General features: G+C 39.4%; 1 protein-coding gene across 1 annotated transcript in view; it reads right to left on the bottom strand.

Annotated features, from left to right (window-relative positions):
• Window positions 1-13,437, bottom strand: part of dock4 (dedicator of cytokinesis 4) — a 458,861-nt gene that overhangs the window by 164,112 nt on the left and 281,312 nt on the right. The window contains exons 17-22 of the mRNA XM_060839361.1: window positions 12,348-12,501; window positions 10,290-10,387; window positions 10,097-10,180; window positions 9,433-9,533; window positions 5,753-5,834; window positions 1,262-1,432 (exon numbers count right to left, since the gene is read on the bottom strand). Of these exons, the coding sequence (XP_060695344.1) occupies window positions 1,262-1,432; window positions 5,753-5,834; window positions 9,433-9,533; window positions 10,097-10,180; window positions 10,290-10,387; window positions 12,348-12,501 (690 nt within the window). The remainder of the gene's footprint in view (window positions 1-1,261; window positions 1,433-5,752; window positions 5,835-9,432; window positions 9,534-10,096; window positions 10,181-10,289; window positions 10,388-12,347; window positions 12,502-13,437) is intronic.

The raw sequence follows: 13,437 nt of genomic DNA, 5'->3' as shown, positions 1-13,437 counted from the left end.
ATCTAAAAACAGGAGAAAGAAATGGAACATTCTACTGACTGTAGTCCAATTCCTCCATAAGGGTACTTGATGCTTGGGGCCTGTGCTGGTAGCTGGGCCTTTCCTCATTGGGCTCCAGACTTCCTGCTGGGGCCATTGCTTGTTCACTTCAGAGTATGGCAGCTCCCTGCTACATACTGCTGTCTCTCTGCTGAAGAAGCCTCATAGTTCCCAGCTGGCACCTCAGTGGGCAGGATGGACGAGGCTGCTGCCAATCTCAGTGTGACCAGCGACTTGCTGCCTATGAAGAGTGCTGGGAAGGTTGTCCCTGAGCTAAGTTGTAGCCACTGTCCTGCAGACTTCATGAGTGTGGATGAGGGCGTACAGCTATGTCACGTCTGGTACCCTGTGGGAGAGGCAGCTGGACAGGCTCTAACTTATGGTAGTGACGACTTCCTCTTAGGTGGTGGCCACATCATGGCTGGTGGCAAGCAGCAGCTCCAGTGGCCGATCTGGGCCTGGGCAGGGAGGGGAGGGCTCCCAGATACAGACGTCAGGCAGTGGTGTGGTACAGAGATAAGCCACCCCAACTGACACACATCAGGTCAATGTACTGCAGGTAACAATGTCAAAACTCATCACATGAAGCATAATAAAACTTCTGGTCCTAATGAAAAAGAGATTAAAGCAAAACAGCAGTGAAAGGAGCACATGGACTGCTGGTATAGGAATGTCTTGCTTTTTAAAATTTCCATCCTTGCTTCTTAAAATGCCTACAGCCCCATCTTTACTCATTTGCAATGCCCCTTACCCCATTAAACCTCTAAGACATCAATGCTCTCCAATTATGTCTGCTTAATGATTTTAATCAACTCACCATTGATAGGCATGCTTCCAGTTGTCTAGTTCCAAAACTCTGGAATTCTCCCTGTTAAAACACCCTCTTCCTTTCCTCATTTAAGAAGCTACTTAAAATCGGTCTTTGACCAAATGTTTGGTCACCTTGTGCTGATTGTTTTATTGGGTAACACTTCTATGAAGTATCCAGGGAAGTTTCACTACATTAAAAGCAGTATATAAATACAAAGTCAGAAGTCATATAACACCAAGTTATAGTTCAACAGGTTTATTTGAAATCTCAAGCTCTTGAAACACTCCAAAAGCTTGCAATTTCAAATAAACCTGTTGGACTACAACCTGGTGTCAAGTGACTTCAGACTTTGTCCAACACCAATACCTCCACATCACATAAATACAAGTTATAGATGTTATATTTGCTGACCTGTGTCTGTGTAATAATGGAGGAACCTTGGCTTTCAATGGACAGGAAGTATCGCACTGACTGGAACAATTCATAAATACTGCTACGAAATTCTTCCTCATTCTGTCCACCAGTTGCAAGAGTGTATAGGCTTCGGGAATGAATTATATATTTAAATATATATTCCTGTGCCTAGAAATGGAATTAGACAACTGTTAATTATACAATTGTGAAATTACTGTATATATTGCATTGGAAAACTATCAATGGAAACAACAGAAAACAAAAGGTTCACACAACAGTAATAAACAGGCCCATGTCATCGATATTTTTAAGAGATTTGTAGCTCAGGTTGAGGTTCTGGATGTAAGTTTGCTCGCTGAGCTGGAAGGTTCGTTGTCAGTCATTTCGTTTCCATAGTAGGGAACATCATGAGAGAGCCTCCAGTGAAGTGCTGGTGGCATGTCCCACTTTCTATTTATGTGTTTAGGTTTCCTTAAGCGGGTGATGTCATTCTTGGTTCTTTTTCTCAGATGGTAGATAGGGTCCAAATCGACGTGTTTATTGATGGTGTTCCGGTTGGAATGTCATGCTTCAAGGAATTCTCATGCGTGTCTCTGCTCGGCTTGTCCTAGGATGGATGTGTTATCCCAGTCCTTCTTCATCCGTGTGTAAGAATACCAGTGAGAGTGGGTCATGTCTTTTTGTGGCTAGTTGATGTTCATGTGTCCCGGTGGCTAGTTTTCTGCCTAGGTGTCCGATATAGTGCTTATTCCAGTCCTTGTAAGATATTTTGTAAATGACATTCATTTTGAAAAAAAATCTTTTCAAAAATCATTAAAACTGGCCCAAAGATGGGAAACCAATACCATCCAACAGACTGTAGTTTAAAGCAGCACTTCACAGGAGACACTCTGATGATTAAACATCTGACAACAAACCTTCCAGCTTATATCCAAGGCCCATGTCATTTTAGTACAAATCTAAAAATCATAACTTGTTGCTTTATGGAGAAACCTTAACGTCCAGTGGCTTACACCTTTTTTTTTGAGGCATCGATCATTATACTGTCATTATTCATGGTCCATATCCTGAACAATTACTTGCTGAATATTTGTTTAATAAAAATTAGTAACTGATGGATGGTCAGTTGAGGTGTACAAAGTCTTCATAAATGAAAATGTGGTCCCTCGATTTATTCAACATCTTGGAATCATGCAGTGGATCTGTTCAAGCTGAATTTTCTACAGGTTTAATTGAAGTGTGTGGAATCTGACTTGAGAAATTGGTGTTTAATGACAAGGGGGTCAGTCGGCTGGACGGTAAATCACAATAATGTCAATTCAGTGTGTGTTCAATTCACACACCAGCTGAGATTACCATAAAGGACTTTCTCAACCTCTCCCCTTGCCTGTGGCACATCATTTCTCAGCTTAAACCACTACCACTCATCTTTCTCTCTCTTGAGAGAGCATCTCTATGGTCTGGTCTGGTAAGACCATGGCAATAACCAACCCAAAATAAAACAGCATTTATGATTTTCTGTATTTTGTGGCTGTGCAGGAGGATGAGGACTGCTCGCTACCTTGCAGGGAAAGCCAGTCATATGTTACCTGCTACTGAGAATGCCTGCCCCACAGGTAGGACACGCTGAGGGTGGGACAATTGCTGGAGAGAGAGCCTCCATTCGAGATTAGGAGGAAGTGCCACTCTCAGAAGCTGCCAACCAATCTGATTGACCAGCAGCTCCATCATTCCTGATAGAGCCAGAGCTCAATATTCAATGTTGTCAGGAATGCAGGAGGGAGGTCAAACAGGATCATGTCCACTTCAAGAAACTAAGTCCTGGAATTTCGGGATGAGGAGGAACTCCAGAGCCCAGGGAGGAGTGTGGAATAGCAGTGGACAGGTTTTGTCAGGTAGTTAGTGCAGAAGGAAGTGGACAACTTGGGGAGAGCAAAATGTGTCCCACCAATGTCCCACCTTTTCTCCTGCAGGCCAATAAGACATTCAGAGAGTGTGGTGCTGGAAAAACACAGCCAGTCAGGCAGCATCCGAGGAGCAGGAGTATCGGTTTCAAGCATAAGCTCTTCATCAGCTTGCCCATTCTTGTTTGACTGACCACATGAAGTGTATTTTGGCACGGGCAGTATTTTATTCTAGTTAGTGTGCCTGTTGGTAAATTGAAACGTCCGTGAATTGTTTATTTAAATAGACAAAGCTACCTGCCAATTTCAATGCGTGCTAGCCTAGTTTATTATGCGGGTGGGCAGGAGGGGAATGGGCTAGCCACCTAACTTTTTTTTATATTCACCTTCCTTGTCAAAAAGTGTCAGACAGAAGCATATAAAATTCAGTTCCATATGTCTATATCTTTACTGAAAAGACATTTGAACTTTCAGATGCACTCACTATAAGGGGCACTAATTTTCATATTTTAACGTGAACATTGCCATTAAAACATTCCCTGTTCTATTTTTAAATACTGAAGGAATGCAGTATTCCTGTGTTGAAATGCAATTACTCCACTGCATTCACAGATGGAATGCAGTACAGCAATAAGAACATGGTTCCCACACTTATAAAAAAATTAAAATCGCTGAAGACAACTGCAAACAAGAGTCTGGCATCAAATGGTTTTCTCGTGATTACAATCACTAAATAGTGTTTGTTAGTTGACATAAAGTAGCAATAATCAGTACACTAGACATGCTTAAGATGTCAGATATTTCTTATTTGGCTGGCATTCTCTAAGTGATATTTGAACAGTATTCCACATTCTAAAGCTCCCTATCTCAGTCAGGGATACAGCTTTACATTCAATTAGCAAATCTTCCAGAAGCTTCAAGTCCCCATATTCAAGAGCTTCATTGACAAATTGTGAAATTAGTTAACTTTCTCATACCTTTCCATGGGCAATGTGCATGATAACAATATATAAATACTTAAAAACTGGCATTTATTACAATATGAAATAGAATTTCAGATTGAATTTAATACTTTGTTTACACTCCAATTTTCTATATTTTGCCATAATTATATACATGAATAACATAGGGGAAGATGTGCACAAGTTGAGCAATTAGCCACATTAAAAATTATTAAATAAACTCCAGTGATACTACACCATTAAACCTCTCAAAAAGTATTACTTTCCGTTGGAATAGAACCAGTAATAAACGTAACAACACTCGCCTCCCTAGATGTAAAACAAGGATAACCACATACTCTGATTCCTTGCCTTCCTTCCCATGTTCCAAAAATAGCATTGACAAATTAAGTAATTGATAATCAAAATAATTTTTCAATGTGTTTAAAACAAAAATCAACATTAACAAAATTGGATTTAAAAAATACACAAGCTTTTTCTTCAACACAAATTGTAATAGAACAGATTTTGTGGTCAGTGGCAATGATCTTTGTTTGCCTTTCATCACATTTCAACTGTGTCAGGATTGTGTGGCAACTTCCACAGGGCACCTGGAATATGTGTACACAGGGCAAGCAACAGCAGGAGTGAAATTAGTCTACACCTGAATGTGAAACAGGCTTGTAGCCAGTTAGTGGTTGATTTTTCACCATACAAATTCTTCTTTTCCAATGGTTTGTCAAGTATTGCTAAGATTTTTAATTTTAATGCAAGTAAAAGTGATAGAGTGCCTGGGAAACAAAGAGTGTTTGAATTATCATTCTGTGAAGTCAACAGACTCAAAATTGGGCAGAGTGAAAATTCAGCTGCTGGTTTGATATGAGCCTCTTTCATGCTTCTTGTCAGGATGAATTTAACCCTCAAAATTTCCCTTCAACCACATTAAAGCATCCATACTTAGACAGAATGGTTTAAAACCAGAATGTGTAAATTAGAGTATGTAATTCAGTGTAAAACCATGCAGAGAAAATGGGAGACAGAAGAAAACTAGAATTAAAAAAAAGACGATAGAGAAGGAGCGCGAAAGCGAGCGATAGCTATATTCAATTCTATATATTTTTATACTGCTAATGCTGATTCCAATCTGAGATTCCACATTGTATAAGTTAAATTTTTCTGTGCCAGAGAAGCTGCTCAGAAGTAATTATAATGGGTATAATGTTAAAAATACATTTGCACTTTAATGGACAATTGTGTATTTCATGGGTGTCTACTGGGCAAGTGACATTCATGTTCTTATATATTCTTGGCATGAAGCATATCCAGTAACAGGCAAACCAAGCAGGAACATTGTGATGTATGCGTTTAACTTGCAGACCAAAGTTGATTAATATATACTCTTCAATTATAGTGAGGATTGATGACACCTTTATTCTTAACACAAAATCTAGATCTTTGCTTTATGAGCTTTGCATCTTATCTCTAAGCCACAAGAGTTGTTATTTCACCAATACATACTGCAAATACTTGCAATATTTATGAAGTGCATTTCATCCCGAGAGTGATTGCTGTAGTGAAATAAAAAAGATTGAAATCCTTACGTATCTTTAATATGAACATTTATTGGTGCATGCAACACTTACCCTCAACACATCCTGAATATGTTCTTGTCTCTCTGCTTCTATTGATCGATCAATGTATCTTTTCAGCACTTTGATAAGATCCCTGTGACATTTAAAGCATTGTGGTGTTATATGAATGTTGATTTAAAATTTACCTTTTTCCTCCTTAGTTGTTTTTACTGGTTAGATAGGGTAAACCACATCTCTATCACCAGCACTGAAAAAAAAACTATGCTGTTCACAAAAGCAGCTCCAATTTTCATGGCCATTATTTAGAAAAAATGTGGTCAAATTTTGGTGTCAACAAGATTTAGCAATCGCTTAAGTGAATTCACATTCACTCAATGTACAGAGTTTTGACCTCTGGCAATCTAGATACATAAGTTCTATGTTGATACTGACACAGCATTTTCACTGGGGAAAAAGTTAAACTGCTCTCATATGAATTTTTTTTTAGACACCATTCAATGTCTGCAATTATGTGGCATGTTTTGAGAAAATCAAAATGCTTCTGTTGAAAATCTGACTGAACAGTTGGAGCATGTGCAAGACAGAAACTAATAAGTAAATAGATAATAAAAGAATCCAGGAATACGGCTTCGTGCCTGTAAATGGCTGATATGCAATAGGTTTTTAAAAATTCATTCACAGGATGAGGGCATCACTGGTTAGGCCAGCATTTATTCCCCATCCCGAATTGTCCAGAGGGTGGTTAAGATTCAGTCACATTGATGTGGGCCTGGTCTCACATGTAGGCCAGACCACCTAAAGATGGCAGTTTCCTTCCATAAAAGGTCATTGGTGAACCAGATGGGCTTTTCCTGACAATTGACAATGGATTCATGGGCATCATTAGACTCTTAATTACAAATTTCAAATCCACCATCTGCCATGGCAGGATTCAAGGTGCCAGAAGACTGGAGGTTGGCTAATGTGATTCCATTATTTAAGAAAGGTGCTAAGGATAAGTCAGGGAACTATAAACGGGTAAGCCTGACTTCGGCAGTGGGCAAGTTGTTGGAGGGGATCCTTAGGGATAGGATTTACATTTATTTGGAAGGCAAGGACTGATTAGGAATAGTCAACATGGCATTGTGCATCGGAAATCACATCTCACTAACATCATTGAGTATTTTGAAGTTACAAAGAGGATAGATGAGGGCAGAGCGGTGATGCAGTATATAAGAATAGGAAGGGTTTGGAGAGATATTTTCCAGGTGCTGGGTTGGGATATCTGGTCGGCATGGACGAGCTGGACTGAAGTTAGATTACTTACAGTGTGGAAACAGGCCCTTCGGCCCAACAAGTCCACACCGACCCACCGAAGCACAACCCACCCATACCCCTACATTTACCCCTTACCTAACACTACGGGCAATTTAGCGTGGCCTGACCCGCACATCTTTGGACTGTGGGAGTAAACTGGAGCACCCGGAGGAAACCCACGCAGACACGGGGAGAACGTGGAAACTCCACACAGTCAGGCGGGAATTGAACCCGGGTCTCTGGCGCTGTGAGACAGCAGTGCTAACCACTGTGCCACCACGCCGCCCACATCGTGTCTGCTTCCGTGCTGTACATCTCTATGGCTCTATATAATCTAAAAGATCAGTAAGGCGTTCGACAAGGTTCCTTATGGTAGACTGGTTAACGAGGTTCAATCACATGGAATGTAGAGAGAAGTAGCCATTTGGATACAGAACTGGCTCAAAAGGTAGAAGACAGAAGGTGGTGGTGGAGAATTGCTTTTCAGACTACAGGCCTGTGACCAGTGGTGTACCACAAGGATCGGTGCTGGGCTCCCTGCTTTTTGTCATTTATATAAATGATTTGGATGTGAACACAGGAGGTATATAGTTAGTAAGTTTGCAGATGACATCAAATTGGAGGTGTAATGGACAGCAAAGGAGGTTACCTCAGAGTACAATTTAGATAAATGTGATATGCTGCACTTTGGAAAGGCAAATCAGGGCAGGACTTATACACTTAAAGATGAGGTGCTGGGGAGTGTTGCGGAACAAAGAGATCTTGGAATAGTTCCTTGAAAGTAGAGTCACAGGTAAATAGGATAGTGAAGGAGGCGTTTGGTATGCTTTCCTTTATTGTCAGAGCACTGAGTATAGGAGTTGGGAGGTCATGTTGCGTCTGTACAGGACATTGGTTAGGCCACTATTGGAATATTGTGCGCATTCTGGTCTCCCTTCTATAGGAAGGATGCTGCTAAACTTGAAAGGGTTCACAAAACATTTACAAGGATGTTGCCAGGGTTGGAAGGTTTGCACTATAGGGAAAATTTGAGTAGGCTAGGGCTTTTTTTCCTGGAGTGTTGGAGGCTGAGGGGTGGCCTTATAGAGGTTTATAAAATCATGAGGGACATGGACAGGGTAAATAGACAAGGTCTTTTCCCTGGGAAGGGGGAGCTCAGTACTGGAGGCACAGGTTCAGGGTCAGAGGGAAAAGATTTAAAAGAAACCTAAGAGGCAACTTTTTCATGCAGAGGGTGGTGCGTGTCTAGAATGAGCTGCCAGAAGAGATGGTGGAGGCTAGTACAATTACAAAGTTAAGAAGACATCTGGATGAGCGTATGAATAGGACAGGTTTAGAGGGATATAGGCCTCATGCTGGCAAATGGAACTAGATTTATTTAGGATATCTGATCCGCATGGGCGAGTTGGACCGAAAGATCTGTTGCCGTGCTGTATATCTCTATGATTCTATGATTCTGTAACAGTCCTGTGATAATCCCACTGCGCCATCAACTCCCTATCATGGATAGTGCAGGTAAAAGCATGAAATCAGCCATTAATCTAGTTGAGTGGCAAACAGGATTAAGAACCAAAATGGTTGACCCTTGCTCCACTTTCGTATGATCCTATAACTACATTGAGACAGTACTGTGATACAGTTGAGAATGTTTGCTGATATCCCCAAAATGCTCTCAGCACACATTTGCAAAGCACAGATGCATATTACCCCTGCCAGTGCAGCCAGTGACATCATTCTCACCCATTTGCTCATGTCTATTGTACTGATTTGAGTGTTGCCATAATTTGTTTTTTAAACTGGCAGAACGTTTCAGTGTGAAAGTACACAACTTTCCACGTGTGCAGTGGAAACCTTTTGAGGGTGTCAAGAGTCAAAGTATATACGCAATGCTAAAACAATGGAGAAGAATCTTCAGATGGATCGTATAAAAGCAAAGGCCTACACACTCTCCATGTACATTGCAGGAAATTCAGTTCATTAGTGAAGACTGCGTACGTATGATGTTGCAATCACAACAATCAATCAGTTAGTGCAACAGTGTGCTACAAGCCATACATTTGATCAGGCAAGTAGACCTGTCTACTCATGTGACAAAGGAAGTTTTAGAGCATCTGCTGTTGACTTTGAAACTTCATTTCAACCTTATACATGTGCAATGATGGCACCACTACTCCCAAACAATGTTAAAACAAAAGGCTCACAAGTATTTGCAAGACAGAGTACATGATATTAACAAAAACTCAGAGATAGTGGCAGTATTTCACACACACTTTACTTTTATGTTGAATTCTTGGACTACTCAAATAGGGAATTCACTTTTAATGCACAAGAGATAAAAAGCTCCAAATGAATACCTGACATTGTTCTCGAAATACAAGAAACCCAAAGAAAGTACAACACAGTATAAATGAGGAAGCAAATCCACTGGACAGTACCTGTAAGCTAACGCTCCAGCAAAATGGCTTTCTATGTATGTATCCATAACTGGTTTAAAATGCTGAAACTTGATGTCCTGCAGCAAATTGATTATATGGACCTGCAATAGACAATTGCATGAAAGGCAAAAATATTCTTACAAACATACTCTAATGGGTACACCTCAGTCAATTAAATAAAAGTCAATTGCTGATGATGCTCTAAATCCAAAACAAAAACAAAGTACTGGAGAAACTCAGCATGGCTATCAAAATTTCTGAAGAGAGAAACAGAGTTGTCACTTCAAGTCCAGTATGGCTCTGTTTTTGGAAATTTGTTTGGAAAAGTTTATTTCTACAACTAAAATGTTAAACTGTTCAGAGGTCACAAAATAAAGTGGTGGAGGAGAATGTTTGATGAGCAGAAAGTATATTACAGGAGAAAGGCAAGTGCTGAAAAATGCATTTATGTATACCATCTACAATTGATCTTTTTGTGACAATCTTAAACCATCCAAAAACAGAAAAAATAATTGGCATTTTTGTTAAAATCACTTGTAAATTAGATTTCAATTTAAAGCAAAGCATTTATTACAAGGATACAGAATGTGGATGATTTAGCTCAAGGATCCACATCACCTCAGATAGTTGTTCCGAAATGAAATAAAATAATTAAAATACTCACCAATGAATCAAAAACCTTCAATCCATATTTTTGTGAATTTTCATCCAAAATTCCAAATAATGCATCCAATGTATCTTGTAGAAACTAGAAAATGAATTTGAGAAAGAATTTAGAATCACAGGTCTTCCCAATAAATCGTGGGTCATTTTCCATATTCTTCTGGAGAAATACCAAACTACAACATGATTTCTACCTTGACTATTTCTGCACCGTCTATATCTTTGAATTTTGACAGGATGTCGCATATTCTTTCTGGGTGGGCTCTCCACTTCAAAAAATCCAACAAATCTCCTGAAAAAAGTAGAAAATGTTAGAAGTCTACATACAAAGAAAGTTAAATAACCAACAAACAAACATGAGAATTATTTTAGTCTAGTATAATTATAGAAGTTAAAATTAAAATTTGGTTTCTACTTTCAAATCACAAGTACTTAAGTATGAGTAAATTAAGCATAGCGTTGCTTATATATAGGCATGTAATTGTTAAAAACAAGCTTTTATCACAATAAAAAAAGCAACGTGCTGGAGACACAATGTTCAGGCACAAACTGTGGAAAAAGCAAGCTGACCTTATGATCCTCTGTCAGAATTAGAAGGCAGACATTGGATACTCACTAGCAAATCTAATTAGTGCTGAAACAACATGATTTTCTTGCATTCAAAATTCAATGAGTGTTGTTAAAAATAAATCAAAATTCAAACGAGGAATAAAACCATCAGCTAAATTTATTGTGGGCTTTGTGACCCCAATGTCAAGATCAATCGATCTCACTACCCTGAAAGGTGGCATCTGGGATCTTCAACCCTCAGCCATACACTAGTTTTATATATTGACCCTTATGGGGTATACAAACACAGCCAAATTGAAAAATCTAAAGCAAAACAAAAAAAAAATGCAGTTACTTCATTTCCTAGAGCACAGAAAAGATCAGAATCCAAAATCTCTTCCTTTCTGAGACTCCTGTAGGGCTGCTCAGGCCTCAGAGGTTTCAACATGGGTAAGCAGTTTCTCAATCACACCATAAAATAAAGAATGTGCAACATGAATTTCAGTGCTGGTGTGGTGCTAGCTATGGAGGCATACATTCTAGCAGTGGACCAAATGAAATAGCATGTTCCTTTGGTTGTTCACAACAGGCAGAGTACTGACTATACTCAATCAATCTCTACTTACAAAACACAGAGCTTACTGTCTGACATTAGATGTAATTCTGTGATTAAATGGCACCTACTAAACAATTCTGATTGCGTTAAGAATTACACTAACAGCTAATTTGAGATTATTCATCAGGTTCATAGTTTGGCTCACTTATGCTTGCTAGAAAGTATAGATATTCCATGGAGGGCTGGTCCTTTGCAAACAGAAAGAACATGTCCACACATTGCTTCATTCTCAAATAAACAGAAGCTTGGGGGAACTGTCAGTCTCTGGTGCATTCCCTTCGGCCAACTTGTCCAGTTTAAGTTTAAACAATAGTTTGGCAGCTAAATGCCAGTCCCTGGTGCCTTCTCCATGGCAACACCGCCAACAATCAGAGTCCACCGGCTAACCAATCAGTACTCTCTTCCCATGCAGTATCAATGGTTGATTTCTTTGAGATGTGATGTTCTTGCAACTCTGTCCTGATTGTTAGCAATAATAATTTTGTCCCAACAAGCAACTATTGCATTTCTGTTTCTTTATCATCACTGTCAATGAACAGCATAGTCTATGTAACCACTGTAGAAGTATCACCACCATTGGTTTAGCAAGGTGCTCCCTCACACCCCTTCAACACCACCTTCATAAGAGTGTGAAGGATCAGCAATACCCTTTGAATTTACAGATCCACCAGTAATCCAATCACAAATAAGAAAATAACAGTCTGTAATTTGTCAACTGTCTGCAAATAAACATATTCTTTCATAATATGTAAAATGGACCGAGTTCTACTATTTTTATCCTATATATTATATTTTGTGCCAGATGGCTGAGTCATTTAATTTAGTAAATAATAATGTTAAGCAATATAAAGGCAGTTAAATCAGATAACTTGGATCTTTTAGAATCTTAATATATCCTCTCCAATTATGCAAGTTCTGCTCTGCAAACCACTCAGTATAACTTGAAGACTCAAACTCTAGAATCATTGTTGTCAGCACCATCTGAACTCTTTTCAATAGGTCAGTAGACAGAAACTGAGCTATGAACACACCCAATAGAAGAACCTAAAAAGCAAAAGGTATACAGGTATTTATTTAATTTTCTTACCATTCTGAGTGAGCTTAGTTGAGCACAGAAAAGATGAAATCCAAAAACTTTCCTTGGAAGCTTTGACTGGTTGACTGTTACCATGGAGATTTCCTTTACAATACTGAAGTTTGAGGTAGCGAGCAGGGTCCTGAAAGTTGGTGTTTTCTTCACACTGCAAAATAGCAATTTGCAAATATTTTAGCCTTTACCAAGTTAACATGTTATAACAAGAAGCTTTGCACTATTGTCAAACTGGTAATTGAAACCATCCGGAATGTATATCTAGGACATTGTGCTTCAGTTAATAGAGGTGCAGACCTTTTCGAGATTTCTTATATGAATTAGTTGGGAATCATAACTCTCGGGTGTTGAGATCAATATGTAGCATTAATTATTTTGTTATCGTAATATTGGCAACAGGTCAATTTCACTGATAATAGAACAAAGTTGCTAAAGTTGAATTTAATAATTTAACATTTTCTTCTGAGCCTTTTACCTACCTCCAGACCCTAGGCCCTGTCATGACATGGGCTGCTTTCAGCATAGTCAACCCATTTTCAGCTACTCATGGTCCCCATTATCAGCTTTTCTTTCTCCTGAACGTACTATTATCTATCCCTGTGTCTCCTTAACTATTGCTATCTCTCAAAAACAGAAATAGTTGGAGAAACTCAGCATGTCTGGCAGCATCTGTGGAGCAAAGTCAGATGCCTCGGATCCAGTGACCCTTCTTCAGAATTGATTGAAGCTGGGAAAAAAATCGGTATATATGCTGCAGATGGTGTGGGGCAGAGGAGAGGATTTAACAATAGGTGGAGGGAGCCCAGAGAGAGAGAAAGCAGCAGTTGGCCAGACACAGGAATGGGTAAAGGTGAGCCGGGGAGAAAGATAAGTGGCTAGGAGACCATTGATGGGTGAAAATGGGTTGGCTGACAAGACAGGAGCCCATATGATGATAAGGTCTGGTGTGTGGGGATTGGGGCAATGGCATGGGAGGAGGTTTTCAGGCCCTAATATTATTGAACTTGATATTGAGATCTGAAGACTACTGAGTCCCCAATCATAAAATGAGGTGCAATTCTTCCAGCTTGCAATGAACTTCCAGGAG

This window comes from Hemiscyllium ocellatum, chromosome 19, assembly GCF_020745735.1.
Source record: "Hemiscyllium ocellatum isolate sHemOce1 chromosome 19, sHemOce1.pat.X.cur, whole genome shotgun sequence".
Lineage (NCBI taxonomy): Eukaryota > Metazoa > Chordata > Chondrichthyes > Orectolobiformes > Hemiscylliidae > Hemiscyllium > Hemiscyllium ocellatum.
Note: the sequence above shows the minus strand (reverse complement) of the source record. Positions and strands in the feature narration are given on the sequence as shown.